The 26,560-nt window shown below is 40.0% G+C and overlaps 1 protein-coding gene across 1 annotated transcript in view; it reads left to right on the plus strand.

Moving 5' to 3' along the window:
• The window catches only part of syt9b (synaptotagmin IXb), a 45,430-nt gene extending 34,904 nt beyond the window's left edge, over nt 1-10,526 (plus strand). The window contains exons 5-8 of the mRNA XM_073472420.1: nt 68-188; nt 348-519; nt 613-742; nt 10,449-10,526. Of these exons, the coding sequence (XP_073328521.1) occupies nt 68-188; nt 348-519; nt 613-742; nt 10,449-10,526 (501 nt within the window). The remainder of the gene's footprint in view (nt 1-67; nt 189-347; nt 520-612; nt 743-10,448) is intronic.
• Nucleotides 10,527-26,560: the final 16,034 nt, after the last annotated feature.

Here is a 26,560-nt window from a genome sequence, read left to right on the forward strand (position 1 = left end):
TCTATGAAAAGTTGATTATTGGAGAATGGACAGTACTAAGATACAAATGTAATGTATTTCTTTACAGGACAATGTGGACCTGGGAGAGCTGATGTTCTCATTGTGCTATCTCCCCACGGCTGGCAGGCTCACCATCACCATGATCAAAGCCAGAAATCTCAAAGCCATGGACATCACTGGAGCTTCAGGTGGGTGCTGACTGAATGCAATGTTTCCATGAAGAGGTGGTATATTCGATTATACACATGAAGTGTGTAGTGCTTTGTTGTTGGATTTTGTTTCATGGCTTCCCGTGCTGACACATTTTTGCATCCAAATTGAACTTGCCACATGTTATCTTTCTCCAGATCCATATGTGAAAGTGTCTCTGATGTGTGACGGCCGGAGGCTAAAGAAGAGGAAGACGTCAACCAAGCGTAACACTTTGAACCCAGTGTACAATGAAGCCATTGTGTTTGATGTTCCTCCTGAGAACATCGACCAGATCAGCCTGCTCATAGCTGTCATGGACTATGATCGGTCAGTAAGTTACCTATAGGCCTACAGTATATCAGTTTAATCTACAGTACATTAACTGACGCAACATTTTGGCTTCTTCTATCTGTCCTTCAGGGTCGGACATAATGAAGTGATCGGGGTGTGCAGGGTGGGCAATGAGGCCGAGAGTCTGGGGCGAGACCACTGGAGTGAGATGCTGACGTATCCACGGAAACCCATTGCACACTGGCACCCACTCATAGAGGTACGGGCTGCTCTGTGTACTGATACAATAAATATCTGTTCATGTTTTAAAATGGGTTTCTTCATATCACTCTTCTGATTGAAAACACTTTTACGAAGTACACATCCTGTGTAACACAATGATCCTTTTCATTGCAATCATCTGGACTATAGAGAAAAGAGCTAAAACACTACAAGGGTCTACAGCCATGCTAGCATCTTTGTGGTTCTGTACTTTGGTACAGTGGGACTTTTGGCTAAATGCTAATGTTAAAAGGCTAACATGAACACAGTGACAATGCTAACATGCTGATGTCAAACAGGTATAATGTTTACCACGCCGTAGTTTAGTGTGTTAGCATTCTGACGTTTTCTAGTGTAAGTAGCAATTTTTCAAGAGACGTTTTAATCCGCAATGAATTTTATATATGCATACAAAATCATCTTGAGTTTTCCTCTTGAACAGGTTAGATTCAGTGTACCATGCTGCACACATCACTAAAGTCTGCATGAGAAAGGTAGTTGGCCTTATTTGTACAACCACAGAATGGGACAGAGGCACATTTCTCTTTTCAAGGCCATATTGCACACTGCCTCCTTATTTGTGTCCTCTACTGACTCCCAAAACTTTTAGCAGCTGCAACCTTCAGTCATGCGGAATAATTATGTATGTGATTCGTCGAGCACCCCACTGTCTTTGGCTAAAGTGCTTTTAAAGTTTTTGCACCTTCTCCTTGGTGTCAGCTCCAGAGACAGCTTAAACTTGATTTTTTTTTAATAAGTTTTGAAGATTATAAAAGGATTAAAGGTTAATGTATTTGCCATTTTACCACACCAGGGTTGTAAAATGAAACTGAGTTTGAGTTCCTCATGCTACATAATAGAAACAAAGCAGACAGTTAAGTGTGGAGGATAAAATGAGGAGTTTCACAGCCTGAGGAGAGAAGCTGCTCTGTAGTCTGGTGGTAGGGCAGCAGATTCTTCTGTATATTTTGCCAGAACAGACTGTGGCTGGGGTGGGTGTTGAGTATCCTTGGGGCTCTGCGCAGACATCTCACTTCACCACTGATCATCACTGATGCTCTGTAGATGTTCTGGGTGCTTTTAATCACCTGCTGTAGAGCCTTCCTGTCCTGGGACGTGCACGAACCTTGCCAGTTAGTGATGTTTCCAGTCAGGATGCTTTCTATAGCACCTTCATAAAAGTTTAACCCTTCTTAAGTTTTTATTGAACATGAAAAAAATGGATTAAGGACTATTGGACCACTGAAAACTCATGTCTCAGTTCTGAACACTGGTAAATTCATTGTAATGTAATGTGTTGTTTGTTAAAAGTTTGGTTTTTGTTCTTTTTACGCTGTTATCCCATCAAATCTCAATGAGAATGTTCCTGGTAAAAAAAAAAGGTTTAATGAAATGAAATAAAATAAATTAGCTCTAACCATCAACGAAGCACAGCTGAAGCCAAAGGGGATGTCATATTTAGTCATGAAACATAAAATTAGACAAATTTAAAATTGAACCTGATCAGACCATGACCAGAACCATGCGATCAGACAACAGTGACTAACATTCATGTGTGCGTGGAGCTTGAATCTCTCAACCAGATTTCATGGCAGCTGATACACCACCACAACTGTCTGTACAAAATCATATAGTTGCTGAGAATTTTCTATGTGGAAGCATCAGGCTGAACTGAGCGACAGCCAGTTCACATGACTAAAGTGAGATATATCATCAGCATTAAGGCAAAAGTGTTTTCTATATCGGATGACCCTTCACTGCTGATGTCTGCGCGAATACAAAACTACCATCTTTTGATGGAGTAGAGGAAGGGAGCCTTTGATGTACGCTCTGTAATGGGTTTGATTTCATATTTAATAAATCAGTTGCCTTGTCCTCAACCTTGGAATCACCGCCCACGCGTCTGATTTGCTCAGCCTTTGAAATAGATTATACTGAAAAAAGGAGAATTCAGACTGATTAGGCTAAATAAGCAATTATTAAAAGAAAGACATACTTGATAAGAATATTAAAAGAATAAACACCGGTCATGATCAGTTTGTGCTCATTCTCGTACACAACATACGGCAGAGTATACAAACACTTCTCTAAACTTAAATGAGTCCTAATTCGAAACAGAAATACAGATACAGAATCTAAATTAGTCATTTTCTGTGTTGCTTTGCCATGTGTTTCATTTTGAGGTACAGTTAAAATAGAAATGAAACAATTATATAACCCTCATATATACTTCAATTGTTTTGCTGTGATTGCCACAACAGAGGCACCTAGCTTACAGAGAGAGAGACACAGAGAGGTGGCTACATTCACTGAGCTGTTTCTATTTCTGAATTTCCAGCCCACACTCATTAAAAAAACAGAGCACGCTAAAACAGATGCTGGACTGATTCATGCAAATTCATGTGGAGTTGTCAAAGCTAAATCTATTTGTATTCAGCTGAAGGGGTCAGAAGATAAAACGCTGTCAATGTATCACTGTCCCTGTAAATATAATGCCTAGCACCAGCCATGACATGCATTAGCATCTGCCTGCTCATGTGTGTCTTTTCTCCTTTGTGAGGGATTTTAACAGATTCACTTTAGCTTTGTTAAGAAATGTGTTGGCATGTTTTAACATTCTTTACTAAATGTAATGGACACTGGCTAGCTGGAAGCTAGCTTGTTAGCTGTTAACACTGGTCGTGATGAGGACTGTTGACGTGAGCCCTCTCTAGACATCATTATTTTTAACCAGAGGAGGTCTGGTGATGCTCATTAGAGGAGGCTAAGCACCACATGAATATTATCCCATCTCTAATGAACACGTCTGACTTTCTACTTTAATGAAATTTCAATCAAAATTAGGCCAACTAATGTATAATGAGTGTCTGTTTAGAAAATGTTACCATCCAGATTGACTCAAGTCATAAGTCATGTGTGCTGCCTTCCCTGAGTGATACTAATGCTTGACAATGATGGCAGCTACAAGTATTTGTTTTACCAGCTCACCCAGTTTTACAGTCTATTTTTAGAGTCCAGAACTTTAAGAATGGTGTAGCTGCATTTATATAACCAAGCATTCACGGCATTAATATCATTCAATATTTAAGAGGAAGTTGGGAACATTTTAATAACTTAAGTCCAGCCTCCATTTGTGACCGAATGAATTTAGGGTTTATTTCAGTGCATTGCAGTATAATGTTTAAATGTTACAGTACTTATTGGCACATTGATTTGTTCAGTGGCTGTACTTTACAGTAGCTGTTACGGATAGTGTTGGTGTTGGTCATTAAAGTACTGAAATAATGTAAATACTAGCTCAATTGTGTTGTCACTCCTCACCGTAGCGGATTGGCCCTATATACTGTTAATTATTGTACAGTAGTGTTACAGTTCACATTTTCACTATATGATGAAAATAAAAGTATCACATAATCATGAATTTATCACAAATATGATAACAATCTGATTTGATTTTATATTAATCTAACATTGAGTGTAAAAGTTCATTCTCAGATTGAAACAACATTTCTGAACTGATCAGATTTATTTTAAATATATCTACATATGTATATATATTTGTTAAATCTTTAACATTGTTAATTCTATTCCAATTAAAAAGTATCCAAATCAAAAGTAAATAATACATATATTTACTGTACATGTTTGTATATACTGTGTACTATTGGTCCACTGATTATTGAATTGGATATTCAGCTTTTTCTGATTATTGGTATCCGCCTTTTATTTATTTTTTAAAAATCTAACTGCCAATAGAATAAATTGTTTTAAAAATGTGCTGCTTTCGCTCTGACACAGAATGCAATCGGCAAAGTAACTAGTAACTCAAGATATCAAATAAATGTAGTGAAGTAAAAAGTGAAATATTTAAAAATGTATAAAAGTATACAGGAGCAGAACATGGAAATACTCAAGTAAAACACTCAAAATTGTAAATGTTGACACTTGTGGAGCTGAATCCAGGTCTGGTTGAAGGCACGTGGAATAAAGGACAATTTCATTTTTATTGAATATAGCTTTCAACAACACCAAGTGAGATGTTTTGATGGCAGTTTAGTCTCCTCTTTTTTTTTCTAATGGAGGAAGCAAATTTAGTACGGGTTGTGTCCGCATGCTTTTTAAACTCAGATTCCTTTTAGCAGCAGGGTTCTTCCCACCTCTCCCAGTTAATCACTCAGTGTTATACTGAGCTTTGCATCAAGCTGTAGAAGTAAATGAAAAGCTAGCTGTCACACTGTGTCTATCAGAGGAGAGTCGGGATTGGTGGGAGGTCAGTGACCCTGATACTGCCAACAGTGCTGAAGCTAGTAGAGCTCTCTTGATGTCTCCAGGGCCATTTATGTAGCATTTACACACACACACACACACACACACACACACTGAGGTTCACTCTTCACTGGCTGTGTCTTATATGAGGCCATTAGCAGCAGCACTGCACTACAGCAGCAGGGCCTGATATCCACACTAATGGCTTATTTGTGTTTCTTTAAAAGATCCACACGGAAGTCCTGAGGGAACCTGGCCTACTGGTTATGTCACACTGTCACATACACACACACACACACACACACACACGCAAACACACACATAATTATGCCCACATATGTATTTAAAGTTGGATATGCACACATATGTTGCGCAAAACAGCAGATTGTCCATGGAAGACATTTTCACCAACTGGAAACACTCTGTTTGAGTTTAGAGAGGGGTGGCAAATGGCTAGAGAATGCAGGAAAGGAGGACTCATCTGTAATGACGACTTTTTTTGCGTTGACATTGATATTTATATGTATTTGGGCGTATCTGCAATATCAACAAAAGAGTGGAAAGCAACATCCTTGCAATGTTATCTCCTAATGTGTCCTAAGTGTTTACACATAAAAACTAATGTTAAATTCAACGCATAATTGCGCATACATGCAACATGCTGCATCTTGGCCCATACTGTATATACACAAGCACATACTGACACACATGCACACTCCCAGTGTTCTTATCCACTTTAGGCTTTTATGGCTTTTCTGAAATGTTGGTGTAAGCTTCACTGACCCTCTGACCTCAGTGTGAGAGCATTAATAATTCAACAAGTTCAAGTGTTCAGCAGGGACTGTAAACACACACACACACACACACGCACACACACACACACACACACACACACACTGAGACCAAGACTAACAACGATACAATGCTCTTGAATTCCCCAGAGTCATTTCAAGCCAGTTCTGATGCTATTGAGCGGAAAGCAAAGGAAATGAAGAAAGCTGAAAGTTTGGTTGCCTCCACTTTTTCACATGAATGAGTGGCTGAACAGAAAGGCACACTGCAGGGCCTGTCCTCATGCTCTCTTGAAGCAAGGTTAGTGTGCTTGCAAGCCAACTTTGAGCTTATAGCCTGGGATTTTTCAGTCCCACAGGACTGGCACTGGCTAAAACACCATGGTAACCTGCTTGGTCAGCCTGCTTCAGGGCCAGTTAAATTCACATCAGATCAGATCAAAAAGGAAAATCTGTTCTGAGAAATACAGAATCCGTCCTATTAGTTATACTGAAACATTTTTGCAGTAGTTCTGACAGGAGGTGGTTCAGTACAGCTCAACGATATTTTAACTGGCCCACCACAATTTAAGACACAAATTTCACAGCAAAATAATTTAATTCCAATGGAACTAAAATGATTAAAATATAAATTTTTTTGTGAATTTTGCCCAGCAAACTTGCTCTGCTGGTAAACTGTTCACTAATAGCAACCCATCTTGACAGAGCCGACCTCTGGGAAAATAGAGGATATTCCAAAATGGAGGAAGTTAGCTTAGCTTACTAGATGTGTTGCACCATTCACTTTCATTTTAAACCTCCCCTTTCCTCTTTCCATGAAAGAAAGGAGTGGTTTGCACACAGTTTTGGGACAGGAGTTAACAATACAAATACGCCATTTGAATGAGCTTCATTGTCCCATTTCAGTCAGCTAACAAGCTTGCTAGCAAAGTAAATTTAACTGTATGAAGAAAATTGAAAGAAGATTGACTGACTAGCACTTCCTGGTCCTGACTGGCTAGTGCATGGGGTCATATGCCACACTAGCTAGTTTGCCAACATCATGAAGGCAAAGCATGGTGGTACCTAATAATGTTAAATGTCATATTGATAAAAAAAAATGTTTTAAATAATACATCTACAGAGGTTGTAGAAAGGTGCAGAATAACAAAAAAAAATCTCTTTTTCTTAAAAACATTATTATGGTTGTGAAAATTAATCATTTCAAAATGTTTGTCGGGTCCAAAATGAGTGTTTTCTTTATCTCTGTGTAAGAATAGTTGATTCCAGCTCCTAACAAAATTTGTCAGCCAATAGTATAACGCCATTGGTATCTCATGATTTCTAGGCAGCATCAAGAGTTTTGGTAGTTGGCAGTTTGTGGAAAGAAAATGTAAAAAATTGCTGATTTTTACAGTATGTGCCCAGCATACTGAACTGCCCTATCGTTAACTAGCTAGCGTCAGCAAAGTTAGGTAGTGCAACGATCTGGCAACCACTTGAGGGGGCAGATGATTGGAATCACAGTGGTATTGTAATGTGAATGCAATGGAAGGGGGAAGCTGCACATTTAGTGGCTGAATGTTATCAATAACACCTTTAACAATTGCACAGTTTCATCAAGTAATGCACAATAATAATCACACTCTAATAATCATTCAACACAAAATCATTATACAGCTTCCAGGTGACAACATTTTAGGAAAATATTAGGAACATTTGACACAATTCAATTCAAGAATGACCACCTATCTGATACACTGTCTACAAAGACTGACCATAACTTAGGCATGTAGACAGTCTCATCCTAAATATGTTTTAATCTGCTGACTTAATGTTAGTGTTATTTTAACTGTGTATACTCCTGTGACACGGCGGAACAAGTTGCCATCTTGTATGTTTGATGTTTTTATAGAAAAAGCTCAACAGCTGACATGACACCTGAACCATGTGTGTAATCGTTCACCTACGGTAAACAACAGTAAGCTGCTCATACTACCTGGTGTTTTAATATACTTGTAGTTCTGCACCAGGTCAAATTTAATTTCACCTAACTGTGACATGATTTACATCTAAAGAATGGTGATGTGGGTCCGTTTACTCATTTGTCTATTTTGGTTTCCCCGTTTCACTGTTTAGGTTTGCAAAATGGTGAGGACCCAAATGCAGACACAGAGGCAGACAGGAAACTAACAAAAAGAGCTTTAATTAACTCAAGCTGTATTCCAACTAACAAAGGCAGACAACAAAATGGCTTAAAAAAACAAAGTACAAACCAGGATGACACGAGGAACACAGGTAAAACACTAGAAGAAAACAGGACCGGGAAACTGACGAGGAAACGCACTAGACTCAGGGTGAGAACAGACAAATTGACATATAGTGAGGGGAAAACACAGGTTTAAATATGATGGGAATGATTAGCTATTGAAACACAGTGTGAAAAAGGCGTGAAAAAGATAAAGACAGGAAGTAGAAAGTCACAACATGACACATGAGGATATAACTACAAAATAAAATGGGAAATAACGAAACCAAAATCCCAAACATGACACCCACTTTGGTTCAGGATATCTCTAAAGTGCAATCCAGATCTATATCAGACTTGATATTGATTATGATGATGGCCCTGGGATTATTGCTATGAGCCATTTACTTTTTATCCAGCACCAACATACTGTCAAACATGACCAACACTCAATGTCAGGTTATGTCCAAAACCAAAAAGTATTATTATCTTCCGGTCTGTTTTCTTCAGTTTTTATTTGTAACCACAGTGATTTGGTGTTGTGTGTCCGAACACATCATGTAGCAGATCACTCAATACTATGACACTAGTCTGTGTAGACACACAAACACAGACACACACACACACACACACACACACTCACAGAACACATTCCAGTAAAATGAAATGCCAGCACATTATTTTCATGTTTTCAGATTTTCTTTCCCCTCAGTGGCCTTGACTTTTAAAACTGCTGCCTGTCTTCTTGCATCCGACACAGGCAAAACATTACAGCTCCAGTTTGTAGATATTTTCTGCTTGAGTTTGTTTGCTTCTTAGAAGCAGCAAATCTAAAATCTGCTGGAGGTCATGCAGCCCAACATAGTCCTTGGCTTCTTCACAGCTTGTTACTTTCAAGCTCTGCGATCAGATCTGTGAAGTGCCGGTGATTTTCAGCATGTGTGCAAATAAAACAGACAATTTCCAGCAGTTTTATCCGGATGATGTCTTGATTCAGTTTATTTTGCTTTACGTACTCTGGCGAAAAAAACAAGTGCTAGATAGCCTGCTGGGCCGCTCACAGAACTGACCATAGGTGGTGCCCTTGTTAACAAAATGTAAACATTTGTCAGGTTATATGGTTGGGCCAATGACTGATGGCTGACAGTCATCAACCACTGAGCCCTTTAACATTGTAATGTGTAATGTTATATAAAAGTGCTGCACCCGTGTCAATCAAATGATTCCCGTAATTGTTGCATTATAAGTTAAGTCTCTTTTATTGATCACTGAGGGAAATTCTTTCTCTGTATTGATCCTATCCAAGTTATTAGGACCAGCTACTTTGAAAAACACACTGTACATGTTTTTGGCAGACGACAGAAGAGCCACGGTCCAGCTGGGAATTGAACCCAGGAGCTTCTGCTAACCACTGGGCCACTGTGCTTTTCACCGTAATGTTGTTGACCACCCTTTTATTAAACCATGTCAATTAGGATATTTAATGTTTAGAAAATATGGAATCAATAAATTATCAAAATTGTAATATCTAGAGGGAAATTTTGCAGATTATTTTTCTGATGCTCACTTTCTGCATTGCATCTGAAGCGAGTCTAGCTCAGGCTCATTACCTGGCTGGACTTCAGCGACTTTAATTAATGAATTACTTTTTTTCAGATAAAGTAATGATAGCCATGAAAGACATGATGTTGGAGTGGGTAGCCTGTCTTGTGGCACTGTCATAATGCACCTGTTCCATCGTCATTGATCAATTTCACAAAGCATCCTCTGGGCTGACTGCTGACTTTTTTTTTTCTTTTTTATTAACTGAAAAATCTGCAGATACATCACTATGACTAGTATTTATGTTTTTTAAATGATCAAATAATGCTTAATGAGGTAGCTTAAAGCTGGGGTTGGTAAGATTGCAGAAACCAGCAGGAGCAGGCTAAATTATGAAAGTATTTAACCAAAAGAAATAATAAACGACCTCCCACAGAAACACATGATTGCCTGACAGACACCCCGTAGCTCCCACTGGCCAGCAGGGAGGTGTGTTAGTGACTAGTTCCTGATAGCCCTGTTGAAGACTCCCGTCATGTCCAATGGTTACAGAGTGCAAAGAGTAGGGAGGAAAATAAGAAAAGGCCGGGTGAGGAGGTGAGGATGAGCTGTGATGGGGTCAAATATGCTAAAGATAGAAATAGTAATTAATATCCAATATATACTTTGTCAATATCATCATCCATTGCAATGTTTCACTGTGGACATTGTCATATACCAATCTGCTGGACATCATTCAACCCTAACGAGTGTAATGATGTGATGTCTCCTCTTTGAGATGTGTGGTATTGTTCTGTTAACCTAATAGATTTGTGACTAACGGGACCGTACTTCTCTTCCTCCCCCTTTCTTTCCCCCCTCTCTCTGTTGTGGTCCAGTGGGTCGGTCAGGGAGCGGTGGGGAGTGGAAGTCAAGGAGGATCCACTAATTCCCTGAAGACACCACCATCACCCTGACCACACGGACACACACAAACACACACACACATGCAAAGCCTCAGGGTGGTCGACTGATGGATGATGGACCTGCAATTGGTCCAACTGAAATGTTTACGTATAAGGTGTGACTAACAAACGACTGCAGTAGTAACATCAGCTTAGAGCCATTACTCACACTGGTGTGTCATTAGACTGAGCGAGGCTTCAGTGTGCTAAAGCTAATCCACTCTTTTTACTTCACAACCAAAAACCCACTTAACTACATTCCAACTGAACTACTACAGTGCTTTCATTTGTCATTCTGAGTTGTTACTGACAGTATTAACAGGTTGAGATTATCTAACAGGTCAAGCTTCTTTTTTAGCAAATTGCAGTTTGTGGACCAAAATTATACATTTCTAGGCCAATGTGTGAAGCTGTAATTTGTGATGTGTGTGAGTGATCAGCTATCATAGATAAAGTAAGAGTTAGGTAGGATAAGAAACGACAGAGAGGGCATTCCAGTTTACATCAACAAACGTCCAGCTCTTTTGAACGTGTGTTTGGCTGCTGCGTCAAACACTCACACTTCTCATGCATCAGTAAAGTGTTGCCTGAACTCTGTGGCAGCCACAGCAGACGGCAGATTTTGTTAGTGTACACTTTAGTTTTTTCTTCTATGGGTGACTTTCCCATGGGAAACCTCCTGTAAAGATGTAAACCGAAGAGGATTTGCTCCAAGAATGTGTGAAGCAGCTGACATAGTGTTTTATTTACTGCATGTTGAGTTGTCATACGTTGTTAACAGGGGTGTGGTCAAAATAAAGGAAACGCAGGTGTTGAGGCATTGATGATAATATAATGTGACAGAACTATTAAAGAACACCTTTAGGCTATAAAATAAAGTGCATTAAAATGTCAATGTGTAAACTAATGGAACAACATCCCAGTGAGCAAAAAGTGGTCTAGATCACGTCTTTTAGACGACATTTATGGACATCCAAGACGTCTAAAAGACGTCCTCTGGGGAGCCAGAATGAAAGTTTTTTATGCGTCTTTTCTGGACGTTGTATAGACGTTTATATGGCCATGGGAAGATGCATACACTGTCTCTTAGCCATGCTGTCTCTCCACCCCAACTGGCATCTTTTTTCTTTGGTCTTTTTTCAGTGTTTTTTATCAACTGATTATGGGCTGGCCAGACGTCTTTTGTCAATGTTGTTTATCGACTAATTTTGGCTGTCCGTGGATGTCCAGATCATAGCCAGTATGAACGTCTATTCTCAACTAATTCTGGATGTCAGTGGATGTCTAGATTATGGCCTGACTGGACGTCTTTTCTCAACGTCATTTATCGACTAATTCTGGCTGTCAATGGACGTCCAGATCATGGCCTGGCCAGACGGACATGATATCAACCTGTTTTGGATGTCCACAGACGTTGCCTGCTTAGTGGGATCACACTGTTCCTGGGTGTTAACCACACAAATCCTTACGACCAGAAGGACAATAGATTTCTTTCTATAGATGGACATTCAGCCTCTATACAGATTATTGATTAGAAGTAAACAAATGCCTCCCGCTGTGAAGCCTTCACAATTAAACTAACTAACTACAGAAACTAAGTAATCTGACGCTTCTTATAGAATTACCAACAGAATAAAGCATCACTAAGGCAAACAATACAGAGAGGGAAGATACATTCCAAGCGAATGCAGTATGGAGGACTGAAACTGATCCAATAAAGAAATGGCTCAATACAGAAATAAACATTTAAATAAATACATTTTAAAATGAATAGATTAATAATAGGAATGGAAAATTAAATGGGAAAGTAAATAATTAGTTGAATTAATACAAAGTAGTATAGTCGATGCAACCTATTTTTGCTTATGCCATGGTACAAAATTGCTAACCATAACCACAATAACTCCCATAATGACGTCACCCTTAGTTCTATTGTGATGCATTTCTTATTTCTTATATTGTTTACAAACTGCTTACCAGGACTTCATTTGACCCCTGACTCCTGTAACACTCGGCCAGTGAATACATGTAGAACAGGTATCTTCTCCAGAATGTCAGCTGAGTGCAGACAGGTTCCTCCGTCGACACGGAGCTCTCTGGAGCCTTAAAACACATCAGCAGATTATTATCTGCAGCAACTGCTGATTTGGCTTCTGTATTTTGTTCCATTCACACAGAGTTTATCAAGACTTTTAGTAAAAATACCAAAAAGTACAGAGACATAAAAGACAAAAACCCTTTGTCACAAAAATAGTAAATGTAATGTGTTTCTTGCCCCTGTATATTTGTAAATGTGGCCATCATTTCTATTGGTAAAAGTAACATTCTCACAGAATTACAACCAGTGCTCTAATGCTGCAAGTTTACCAAGTGTTATGTGTTTTAGTGAGTTTGAGGCATTGGAATAAAAACTTAATTTTGGAATACCTTCCATGTGAGCACGAAATAAGATTTAAAAAATAAAGCTCTTCTCAAGGACAGGACCGAAAGATGAATGGACTTGGTTGATATATTACCATCCTTTAAAGTTGTTATGAAAGTCGAATATTTACTCTCCTTTTAGCTCTGTATTTGGTCTCCACCAACTCATGAGGGAGGTGTGCAGCTCTTCAGCTGCTAAATGCTCCATTCCTTTTCAAATAGAGTGGTTTAGATATTCTGGTTAAATTATTGTTTGTTTTGTTTTTGTTTTTTGCCCCATGTGACCTCTTAAATGATGGACACACTGAAGACAATAAAACCAAGTCAGACATAAACAAAGGGTAGAATTTTCAGTTGCTGATTGCAGATCGTCTGAACATCATTCTTCATAGACCAGTGGGTAAATACTTGTGCCTTTCAATATTAATCGTACATGGCTCCCATTTAGAAAGAAGTCAAAATAATAATGACGATAATCATTCAGAATCAAGTGTCCAGTAGTGATTGGTCTTTCCTTTGCCATAAAATGAGGATCTCTATTCTGAAAACACACTTGCCGTAGCCCTGTCGTCACAGGACTTACATTCATGTCTTTCTCCTTTATTCAGACCACACCCTGCAGTTATTTTAATAAGCCAGTGTCTGTTTTTTGAAACTGAGATTAATACCAGTATTGTTTCTGTCTTTGTGTTGGACACTGTCACAAATAACAATGACAATTTCTTCTGTGTTTGTAGGTACAATGCATGCATCATTTTTCTGTGAGTCTTTTTTAAATCCCTCTCCTGTTGTGAGATACTAATCAAACTGTAAACACAAGATGTATTATGAACCTATGGCAGATTGTGTAAATTGTCCATTCAGATGTTATTAATAAATATTTCTATATATATAGCATGGATTGATTTATTTAGGAGTGTGAGATAAACAGAGAAAATGTTTTAGAGAGAGTCACAGAGATTGAATGAGACACACATAAACACACACATCCCCCTCAGGCCTTTTCTCCCACCTCGCACCTGTGCTGTGAGCTCTCCCGAAAGACCGCTGTGATTGAAAGATCTATGAAGAGCTTCTGACAACACACACACACTCTCTGTGAACACACACACCTGAATGAGTCCAAAACAGAGGTAGGACCTCATGGCAGCTGAGATGCCGAAAGACAAATCACATTTACATTTACATCACTGTGAGTGTGTATGTGGTTGGCCGTCCTTTGATTTTGCCTGAATCAAATAGGAGCTGCACTAATTAAAAGACAGGATGCTCTAAGAAACATCTTTCAGTTGTTTCCAGACCAGCTAGCATCACAAGCAGTGGTGGTTCTCTATCCAGTACAGATGATGCACCTTTTACAAGTGCCAGTTCAATGTGTCAGTATCTACACTGAGTATCTACATAGCTGTCTTTGTCTTGTGATCAAAGACATGGACCCGGTACTTCATTCTGAGGCTGATCTAGAAACAGTTTTCAAGTAAATAGTAAATATAGTAACTTCTTCTACATTTCAGTATAATCCAGTTAGCCCCACCCACTTCCCGTTTAGGCAACACCCATATTTGGTTCAGCCCCGCCCATTCAGAGTACGAATATGGATGCATAATATGGATGAATGCACAAAATGCCAATTTCTACATAATGTTGCTTTAAGTGGGCATGCTTGTGAAATAGTTGGTTTCAGAAAGTTGTGTGGTGCAATTTCCCAGATTCTGGCATTGGAAAAGGTTTTTTGATCCATTTTTGCCAAAGAATACAGATGTTTAAACACTAGGAAGGAAGTTAGAAAACCTGAGGTCAGAATAAGGTTTGACAAAAGCCACACCACAAGGATTCACACTCACAAGTAGAGTAGGAGGCAGCAGGTAAGATCAGCCTGGCGCTGGAGAAAGATACTCAACAAAAGATTTCATAAAGTCACCTGGAGTTACTGTGGAAAACAGATTACCTTTGTAGAAAATGCTGCCTGGAGATTCTCTCTGATGTTATGATTGTATTTGCCAGACTTTGCTGCAGCTGCAGGTGAAACTGGATCAGAAAGACTGGAAATAAGACACCTGCAAAAGCACCTGAGTCATAAGAGTCACACAAGCATCGGCAGGAAGTGCAGAAGTGCACCTCAGTGTAGTGCAGAAAAAACAACCACCAACCAAACACAACCGAGATTCCAACAGAGTTGGGACGCTGTAGAAAATGTGACCTATATTCAGCATAATACAGTAAAAATTGTAAAATGTATTGTTTTTTTGTAAATATACAATCATTCTGAATTTGATGCCTGCAACATGTTACAAGTTGGGACAGGGTCTCTGTGTTACATCCCCTTTTCTTTTAACAACACTCTGAGGAACCCCAGCAGCCTTTCTGGATGTTAATAACTTTCACTTTCCGCATTTGTAGATGCAGCGACGAATTGCATTCACTAATAATGGTTTTCCCATGTGTGTTCCCGAGCCGTTGTAGTGATATCCTTTGTACAATCATGTTGGTTTTTAAAGCAGTACCGCCTCAGGGATTGTGGTCATGGTCGTTCAATGTTGGTTTTTTATCTTGCCTTTAAGCCCTTGCCCCCAGGGTCCAAACTTTTGTGGAATCAGCATTGTAGTCAAATTAAAGTTGCAAATGCAATTAATCACATAATTAAATGGCTGTGACTATCTTGCAATTGTGAAGCTCTACATTTTTGATAACCATGACACATTTTATTCTGAAGGACATTATGATAATAACACTTAACAAAAAAAACTAAACTTTTTTTTGCTACAAATCCATGTTAGTGAGCATTTGTCCTTTGCCAAGTTAATCCTCCACCTGTCAAGTGTGGCATATCAAGATGCTGATTAAACAGCATGATTAGTGACAAGGGTGTTTTGGACTGGTCACAATAAAAGGCCACTCTACAATGTGCAGTTTGATCTTGAAAAAAGACAATTACTAGGCACTGAACTAAGGACTAAACATGACTAGTTTTACAGATACCCCCCCAGAGTTGGGGGCAAGGATCAGGAAAAACAGTCAGTAGGCTATCTGGTTTGGCCACCATTTGTCTCATGCAGTTTAAAGTATGTCGTAGTTGATCTCAAGTTGTGTGTGTGCATAAAAAAGTCTTGAATCTTTCACTTCAACTTGTGAAAACCGGTGTTGCATTGATATTTTTTGTGGGGGGGCCGGGGTTTGTTTGGACAGTCTGGACAGTCTATCCAAACAAACTTTAGCATGTCTAGCTAACTAGATGATTATCTACAGTGGTAACCGAACATTTCAGTACTTCCCAGGCCAAACGTAAGCATAACTTTAACTTACTACTTCAGTCTTTGGGGACAGGTACATAAAGTTCACAACTACTGTGTAGTATTTCCTCCACTGTATGGGGCCTGGACCTGAATATTATCAGAGTTTCTAGTAAGTTAGCTGCTCTGTTTTGCTCTTATTGGGATTTGGGGAACATTAAAGTCTAGCAGAAAGTTCAACCTTTGTGTTGCTTTGCACAGGGTTATATTAGAACAAAATAACAAACCTAGTGGTCACCTTATGCCAGTCACTCAGCTTTCCTTCAGTTTGACCTCTCTTCTCTCTTACCTTTCAGCAAATAAAACAAAAAAAACACAGTTTTTATCTGACACAGTGCAGTCAATGCCACGTCGAAAGCCAGCCAGGCTGACATGATCATTCAAAAGTTTCTGACCCAAATCTCCCTCCTGGAAACCTTGAGTTTGGCTGACATGGCTTTTCAAATCCAGCAGTAGTTGATATCAATGTGTCCTGAGTTGCTTTCTCTTGCGGTAGTGGAGGCAGCTCCCAAAGCAACAGAGCTCGGTATGGTGGATAAAAATTCAGCAGGTGTAGCAGAAACACTCGTACAGCCACTGGACACTCCATCTTCTTGTTGGGTTGTTATTTTGGTTGCATTCGGGCTTCCAATATTCTTGTCTGTGCCATTAGCTCCTGCTACTGCTAAATCACTCCCCAAGTTTAGCTAGCTAACCCCGCCGAACTTTACACTTTAACCTGACGTGATGCCGATTCATTTCAAAACGGGGGGATTCATTCAATTAGCACATCTTTCACATTTTTCATATATTTTCTGTCAGGCACCATACCATATGCTGTTTAAAATACACCCCTCACCAGAAGGGGGTGCTGCAGCACCCTCAGCCCCCGCCTTCTTGTGCCTGTGCCCACCTGTCCCATTATGGGAGTCAATGCCACACTGCCCGGCCCTGCAAAGATATGCACTTATCAACCAACTAACCCTGGCTGGCCTGCAAACCAACTTTATGCATTATATTAGCACAGGACTGAGCGCCATGGTGCTCTCCAAGGTGCTGATCCAGAGTCCAGTACAGAGGGTATTTGGTTTACCATGGAGCTAGCCAGACTACCAGGGAAGTGTTGGTGTTTACACTGCTAGCACAGGAGCCGGTCACTGGGACAAAGAGGTTTTCAGGCTCGGGGCTAGCTGGTTAGCATGCTAACTCCAGTAGATAAATCTGCAACAGGATACGTAAATGTCTGTGACATAACTTTTATTTCATAAGTGTTATTTCTTCACATTCTGTTGATAATTTTAGTTTTTGAATGTTATAAACTAACATTCTTACATATTGCACCTTTAATAGATATGGCAGCAGAGTTTAGGGAATGGTCCATTGGTCGTTCTCTTGTGTGTCAGTGTATTTTAAAGAGGGAAAATAAATAACATAAGAACCTGGAGATCACATTAATGTACACATTAATACACAATGTGTTTGAGTTTTTGAGGCAAAGTAGATTCTCAGTTTTCTAAACACCTCTGACACATTCTTTCATCATTTCATTTATTTTTAACAATGCCATATATGAAGTATTTCTCATACAGAACAAGATGTTCTGTTGCTAAGATATCTGCAGTACGACAAAGAAAGTCACACTGGAACACTAGTGAGCACTTCATCTAATTTACCCAATTTAATCAAACAGCATGCAGAGAAGTTTCTGCATGACCACAGTGTGCAGCAGCAGATTGTACAGGAAAAGGTTTTATTCACAGTGCAGACATATGGAAACATGCACAGCCTTGTACATGTGATATCGGGTGCCTATATGTTCTAACAATATTTGCGGGTGTGAATTACATTCACAGTCAACAACAAATGGGTCGTGTTCAAAGACAAATAAGGACTTCACAGGTCTTCACAGCCCAGAAGAGACGTGCTGAAGAGGCACTTAGCTGTTTGACCTGTAATAACCCCCTCACTGTGTGTTATTTTGCCTCTGTGGAACACCCTTGCCGAAACAGTGCAGCGAAATTGGAAAAGAAAATGTTCCAAAAAAATAAATTGAGCCATTCAACAAGACTTCCTGTGTTGTCTTGTGGTTGAAAGTCTGACAATGCAGCGAGGACAGGAACAAGGCACTCTGTGTGTGAGATAGCTGAGCCAACAGCGGGACTATAAATGTGGAGTCTGAGTGATGTTTGGGATAATATTCTGTCTGAGGTTTCCTGTGATACAAATACAATGAGATGACACTTCAATTTCAGAGTGTACAAAGGCACCAGGGGAACGGAATAGTTCTTCCGTGATGCGACTGCTATAGATAAAACCAATGAGACAGAATTCTGACACAATATACGCTGGTCGTGACAACATTATCAGTCATTTAGACTCACACTTCCAAGCCACAGATCACATAGATCACTGTGGAATATGGGCCCTGTTTAAAAATTAAAGGGCATTAGTGAGGACAAAGTGCATCTTGGATGTAATTCAACTTATCAACAGGCACTAGAAATGATCCAACAGCGAGGCACCTTCAGGCTGCATATGATGCCAATTTATCCACTTAATCTATCTGTCTTGAGCTCTCAAAGGCAATTAGAAAGCTGCTGCAGCACTTTTAGAGAGTGATGCGTTGCTCTGTGGATATTTTGTCAGTTCTTGTGATGGCTGCTGTGGGAACTCCAGGCGGGTTTGACACAGGCTATACTGTATTATGGCATCTTAAATTTTGTTTCTCTGGAACTTGACTTGTATTTTAGTCTTTTAACTTTACTTTACAGATGTTATTCTGTGCTCTAATTTAATGTATTTAAAGTACTGGGTGGTTGCTGCCGCCATTGTTTATGAACGTCAGCACAGCCGCAGCCACGTTTGGTAGAAGCCACATCACCATTCAGAGAGGAGATGGCTGATGGCTGCTGCTCTAAAGAACTTGCCTGGCTGTTTAGCACACCGTGTGTGTGTTGCCTCTTAGGTTCACCGTGTGACCATGGCAACCACAGAAAACACAGAGGAACATGAGGGTTTAACTTCATTGGTATCTGAGTAAATGTGAATTATAAATGTCTTTACTGTGGGGAGATGAGCTTCTGTCATGGACTGACTGAAAAATGAAGCCAACACAGAAGCCAAAAGACTCAAAGATAGTACCGGATAATCAGAGTCTCTGTTGAGCGCTGAGTTCAGTCGGAGACTGAGGTGTACACAAACACAAACACACAGACACATACTCCCTCTGTACCTTTTGTTGCTCGCTATCTTGCAGCTAATGTACAGTAAGGTATAGTGGGGGTTTGGGGTGAATAAACCCAAAGTAAAACTCATGCTGTAAACTTGATCAAACACAAATGATCAAACTTGTGCAAGTGACGCAAGGCCAAAGTCTTCTCTTTCTATGTGAACACAACCACCTTCTTAGCCTTAGCTAGCTTGGTAGCTGTCAGCCAGTAGGAAGTGTTTCAGTAATCGGACTCCAGCTTCCCTCTGCTCTACCCATGCCACACCTCTTTGCATGTTTTCAATTAGCTGGAGTCAAAGCCAGTGGCCCTGTCCACTATTTTTTAAAGTCAATGGTCATGGATGAGAGGCTAGCTAACTAAGCTAGCTAAGATTACACCTCAGCTGAGTAGGATGCCATTAATATTTACATCCCATGCTGTCATGAGCATGTACCTCTGATCTGTGAGTAGATGCAAGTTTTGGACTGTGCAGTGATACGGTGTCGATTGGTTGAAAGAAAATTGTTCCTACATTAAAATGGTTCACAGTGATGTCTGCAAATTACCTTCAGTAACCAGGTCATGATTTCTGGAAGGAGACATTGCTGTTGAGTTGTCCAAATGTATTTTGAGTGCCATCTAGTTCGAAAAGGCAAACATTTCTCAAGCTGATACCTCAAAAACTGAGCAATTCACACCTAAATAATATATATTGATAAATAGCTCCACAAGTAAGAGAAAAATAGCTATTTTTGATTTTGTATGGCACTGTCCCTTTAAGCTTATAGTCATTAAAAATTAAAGCCAACATAAGCAGAGAGCATCCTCCTGTTAAATACCAGAGGTGATCTGCACATATGCTCAACATATTTTATCAAAACACACAGGGATGCATAGCACAACTACAGATTGATGAAAAATGAAAGAAGAAAAGTGTGGATATATAATGCAGAAATGTCATGCAGGGCACATGGGGTCACAGAATAGATTTGACTAGTATGAATATGGTGTCAATCATATGCTTTTGACCTTCACCACCTCATGTAGGGATGTCTGCTAGAGGAATGCAGTTCATCCAGCCGGCAGAGTCCATGGAGCCCCTACGACAAGGGGCGCTGAAGCTGATCTGAAGGTTTGTCCAGTGCTTAGTTAGATGCCTGATAGTTTTTCCTGGACAAACTGATATTTGACAAATTATCTGCATGTCAGTTAGGAGATGTGATGTTTTAGTAGTTAAGTTAAACCATGCATTGAACTTGCATCTTCAATGGAATCTCTTCTTGTATTTGTGTCAGAAATGTTTGTTTGCTCCTGTGAGCTCAGGATGTTCAGCCTGCCTCGGGAGCAGCTGATCCAGTTCTACACTGCAATCACCTGGTCTGTTCTGTTCACATTCATCACTGTCTGGTTTGGATCAACTAACTTGCCCTCCATTCAGGACACGACCAGAGCAAAGAAATGGGCAGGAAACATCACTGCAAAACCTGTTCCAACTTCTCTCCTCTAGTGGGCGCTGTAGAGTATTGTATGCCAACACAACCAGACATGAGAACAGTTTCTTTTCACATGCCATCACTCTGGTGAACACTTAAATCAGCCATACAATGTCAATCAACCTCTATCACAAAACACCTGCTTACCTTTTAATTATACATTACATATTCACAGGCTAAAACACGCTGTGTTTAACACATACTGAACAGAGTTGATTTTGGTATATCTAGCCAACACACTGGATTTTTCAGCCTCACTTGTGACTGAATGGAAATTATGATTGACAATTAAATGTGTTTAGTGCTGGAAGGGAACAGACTCGTCTGCTCTCCTCACCTTAAATATTTATGATGCAGATTAAAAGGGGAAATAACTGATCATGGAAAACATCTTTCTAATGAATAATGGAAAGTTGTGAATGTTTCTCTTGTCAATCAGACTTAAACATCCACTTCTGTTATTTATCTGTCCACATTGGTATAAAACTACCTCTGTGGTTAAAGGTCCCATATTATGAAAAACTCACCTTTTCTGGGATTTGGGGTGTTATTTTGGGTCTATGGTGCTGCCACACGAATAAAAACTTTTTTGAGTGAGATACAGATTTCTGACGGTGTCTTGCCTGCAGTTTCCAGATGAGCGAGTCAAATTCGGCATTGGTCACCGACGTCATTGACCGATCATTTGAATATTCCCACCCACAGTGTCCACCCACCAGGTACAGTATTACCGTCTCGGAGATCCGCCATTACACTATCGAAAGCACCATATCGAAGCGCAACGAGAAGTGTTCTGTTGTTGGTTGTAGAAATCAACATAAGTGCCTATATTCTGTCCCAGCTACAGAAGAACAGAAGAGACAGTCGTTGCGTTTCATTTTTAACGACAACGTGCCGGCTACGGTTCCCGTAAGTCTGTTTGTGTGTGCTAACCACTTCACATCAGACTGCTTCAGTAACGAGGGTCAGTACAAAGCTGGCTTTGCCTCGACACTGACCCTCGTAAAAGGATCAGTCCCAACCATACGGGACCCAGCAACTGCACCCGAGCCACAGGTGAGTGTCGCCACGTTTTGATAGTATTTACAGTTGCCTACGAGTATGGTGAAGTCAGCTTGAAATTGGCTCCGCTACGGTCCACTATGCAACGGCGTTTGAAGCGAGTTTAATGTTAATAATATTACGAAGGAGCTTGGTAACTAGGTAACATATTCAGACACACTAACCATTCTGAAACGTCCTGCTGCAGCCGCAGAGTCTGTATTTTTCTGAGCCTCTCCTTCTGGGTCTGATTCTGGGTCAAACTGGTATGGTTGAACGACAGCATCTTGGCGAGCCATAGTGATACATCCACCGTAAACATTAGCGCATGCTACCGCTAGCGTCAGCAGCATCCTCTCCCTGAGAGGGGCGTGTAGCAGGCAGGGCAGGCGTTGACAGACGGAGCTCATTAGCATTAAAGGTGCAGGCACAGAAACAGCCTGCCCTCAGTAGAGCTCACTTGAGCGACTTTCAGACAGCTGAAGTTCAGAACCACGGATGGGTTTGGGGCAATACATTTCGAATACAGTGTTGTTGGACCTCTGACAGCTGTGTGAAATTGATGAAAAACAGTATAATATGGGACCTTTAAGTAGAAGTTAAAAAAACACATGAATAAATCAGCTCTCTGTTCTTGCTTGCTCAGTAGACTTCTGCCCTGTAAACACCCTTTAAGATATCTGAACACCCAAAAGGGACTATATTTCTCTCTAACTATACATTTATTTTTAGATGATATTGCATTAATTAGTTTGAGTGAGAGAGGGGGCTGCAGAGAAGTACTTGGACGCCCTCATCATAAATGCTGTCAGTTGCACTTGGGCTTGTTGTTATTTCTGCTTTTGCAGACGTGTAGGTGTTCAGCTAAGGCCTAATTTGAATACACGCCCACACACTGTTGCTTTGCTCTGTTTATCTCCCCATTCCCATGTTAACAGATTACTAAGGATACCACATTCAACCAGCAAGGGACCTATTTAATTCATTCAGTCATTTAAAGGAAGTAGCAAACTTCAACGCTATCAGGCTTTAATTGCTTAAGAGACTCTTTTACTCAAATCTTGGATTTCTCAGACACTAATTACTGTTTTTCCATTGATTTTCTTTTCTTTGGTGTGTGTTTGAGTGTGTGTATATGTTAGTGTGTATTGTGTGTATATTACTCACATTGTGGGGACCTTAATCTGTTCCACACTCACATTGTGGGGACGTGCCTTCTTTATGGGGACATGGTTATGATTAGGGTTAGTCTCTGATAAACAAGTCTGTCTGTCATTTTCCCAAAAGTGCTGGAAACACAACAGTGTGTGTGTGTGTGTGTGTGTGTGTGTGTTCTCTCAGACTAAAGCTGAGTACAGTAAGTCAGCGTTTATTAATGGTCAGCTTGGTTGATTAAATCAAAGTTAAAGTTAACCCAAAGCACCAGTAAAACCTGGCAAGGTAAGTGGGGTTGACACTGATGAAGGAGGGAATGAATTAATGAATGACCACATCTCTCCCTCATAACCAGATGGAGAAGTGTTCACCATTCACCGTTCACCACACATTTTCACCATCTTGTTAAATGGAGACACTCTATTCCCTCTGCATGTGTGTGTGTGTGTGTGTGTGTGTGTGTGTGTGTGTGTGTGTTTGACCTCAGAAAGAACAAGGAAAAAGGAAGGGGGTTGGGAAGGTAGTATTGAGACCATCCAACGAGTAAGGAGCATTTATTTGAAAGAGCAGCAAACAAGATCACTTAGTCTGCAACCACACCATCACCAATGGGACTCGTATGAATGGCGCACACACACACTCACACACACAATGTGATGGTTCAGGCCTGCTAATGGTTCCTCTGTGGAGATGTATTCTCTTCTTCCTGTCACTGAGCAGTGAATTACTGACTTGTTTGTGAGCTCAGGGTGGAAAAACATGCATGATCAGATGCACTAAAATAACATGTAGTAACACATGAATGCATTGCTAAGGAACATAAGCTGAATGCAAAAACAGCCATGTAAAGACAATGTGACCAATTTAATCACTTAATCATTTATCATGGATGTTTGAGCAGCTGACACACAGGCATGCATGTGAATTTTTAGAACATGTCATAAAAAGCTTGGAGAATAGATTGACTTGAAATGAGATCATGAATATTTCACATCTGCTGGTAAATCAGAGCGCTGCTCTAGACTTTGAGCCGCTTTCAGCTGTCCACCAGAGCTGGCAAACCTAACTAGATAAAGCTGAACCCACAGGGACCAGCTGCCTGATGACAGAGAGCATGCTGGGCAGGAACCCCTGAATAAAACAGGGACTTGAAGAAATCCTCTGTGGGAAGCACCAGCGGTTCAAGGAGCTGCATATTTACATGTATGTGCTGCAAAGTCTTCTCGGGGGGTTGGGGTTCTGTTTTACATATTATTTAATCTGGATCCTATAACCTTGTTAGTAATTGCTTGAAAGCTGCCCTAGATTACTATGCTTCGTGGCTTTAACAGCTGAAAGGAGCATGTCTCGACTCTGCATGAGGGTGCTGAAGTGAAAATTGCCCAACAGCGCTTGACAAAAAAGTAACAGGCTTTGCTGTTTTTACAGAACTAACAAGGAGTCGCTCTCTGGTAGTCTGGTGATGGATGGAAAAGCACTGGACCATCATGCAGCCTTTATCCCTGTTATTGTCACACATACACTGTATTATGTCATAAGAGAATCTAGGGATGGCCAGTCGGTAAACCACTTTGGTCAAGCCTTAAACATCTCAGCAGCCATCTCATGAATTACCATGACATTTAGTGCAGAGAGTCATGGTCTGCAGAGGATGAGTCTAAGGACTTTGATGAGCCCCACCAGCAGTTTGGCATTTGTTGTTTTAGCGACACGTTCTATCAACTATTAAACATTAAACAGGGACCCCTCAGGATGAACTGTAATTACTTTGGTGACACGTGATTATGACTACCTGAAAAACAAAAGACTCAAAGCTAGTAAATGTTAGCATGCTAAAACTGCAAAATCAGCCCCGTCGCCAGAAATAAGTGCTGGCTATTAACGTTTCTGCAAACCACTGATATGTTCACATTTGAGCATGTCATACAGTACATACCATGTTGACATTTCTACAGTCCGTTTCATATTACGTTCACATAATATATTTATGACTCCCATGTCAGGAGGTGGAGGGGATGGCGGTGGAGTCTAAGGTCGGCGACAAGGCTGCCAAGCAAGTGACCGCAGTTCGAGACTGCGTTTCAGCATTTGTCAGCATGACATCACTGGATGTTTTTAAGGGGACCTCAAGGCAATTTCAAGCCATGTTTATGGCAACCAAAACAGATATTTTAGGCCAAAACATGATCTTCTCCTAACCCTAACCAGAGCATACTTAAAGAAATTTAAAGTTTTAACATATTCATGGTTTGCAGAAATGTACAGTGCCAAAAATGTATTCTAACAATTGGGTTGACTTAACATCAGCATGTTAGAATTGTCTCTGTTATGCCATGTTAGCATGCTGATGTTTCTCATTTAGCACACACAAGTACAGCCTCACACAGCTGCAAGCATGGCTGTTTGACTCTTTTATGTAAGGTAACATGAGGCCATGGACTGGTATTAGAAAATGCCCCACCACCCCACTGTGACTTAATGAATGTTACTGAATCATAGAATTCAGTGATCCTGCTAACGAATGATGACATTGACAAAGAAATTGAAATTGATTCACCAGTAGATCAGAAAGGCCATGGCTGATACTAAATCTGTATATCAGATCACTGCATCTTCACTACAACCCTTTTTTTGTTCATTCCATTATTTGATAATTCAGCCGTAAGATATGAACTTCATGTGAGTAATATGAACTTATTAATAGTGTAGGCAGTAATATTATCTGTCTTTGCACAAAAATGTAATAATTTTAAGTGGGTGCTCACAAGAGTGTTGATCAGCTGCATCAGTTTACATAACCTCAAATGTTTACATTCTATTTTAAGCTTGTGTCATATTTTCTTCTTTGCTGTATCATCTTACTGCTGATGCTTCAATATCCCACTTTATCCATGGGGACCACACAAGTGTCCTCTTACCTTCACAGCACAATAGAGAAACACAACATGTGACAGAGTTAAAACAGAGCATGACAATGTGAGGTGTTGTTACACTGCAGCAGAACAGTCCTCCATCTGTCCACCCAGCTCTTCATCCATTACCTCAGGACAGGGTCTGCACCTGCATTATACCTGCCTGCTGCTGCCAGTAATGCAGACCTACAGCAGATAATGATAATTAATTTGAACAAATATACAAATTACATCACCATCAAATCATTGTTAGTAATATTATTGTAACACAATGAGATAATGAGAGTTTGACCGAGACTGGATTTTTGAGGCTGATACTGATATTGAAATTGAAGAATTACAAATTGGTTTAACTAAAATATATAATTTACAAACTGTACAATGCAATGTTTCCAAATTTCCTCAAAAATGATTCAGTAATTCTGCTTTTCTGGACTGTTTTTTTTTTTTTTTTTTAGTTATTGGCCAACACTGATATATCTGTGATAAGCTAATAATGGTCAAATAAATTAGCCTGCTGGTAACACTTTTTAATAACCATCATTA

The sequence above is a fragment of the Pagrus major genome, chromosome 8, assembly GCF_040436345.1.
Source record: "Pagrus major chromosome 8, Pma_NU_1.0".
Taxonomy (NCBI): Eukaryota; Metazoa; Chordata; class Actinopteri; order Spariformes; family Sparidae; genus Pagrus; species Pagrus major.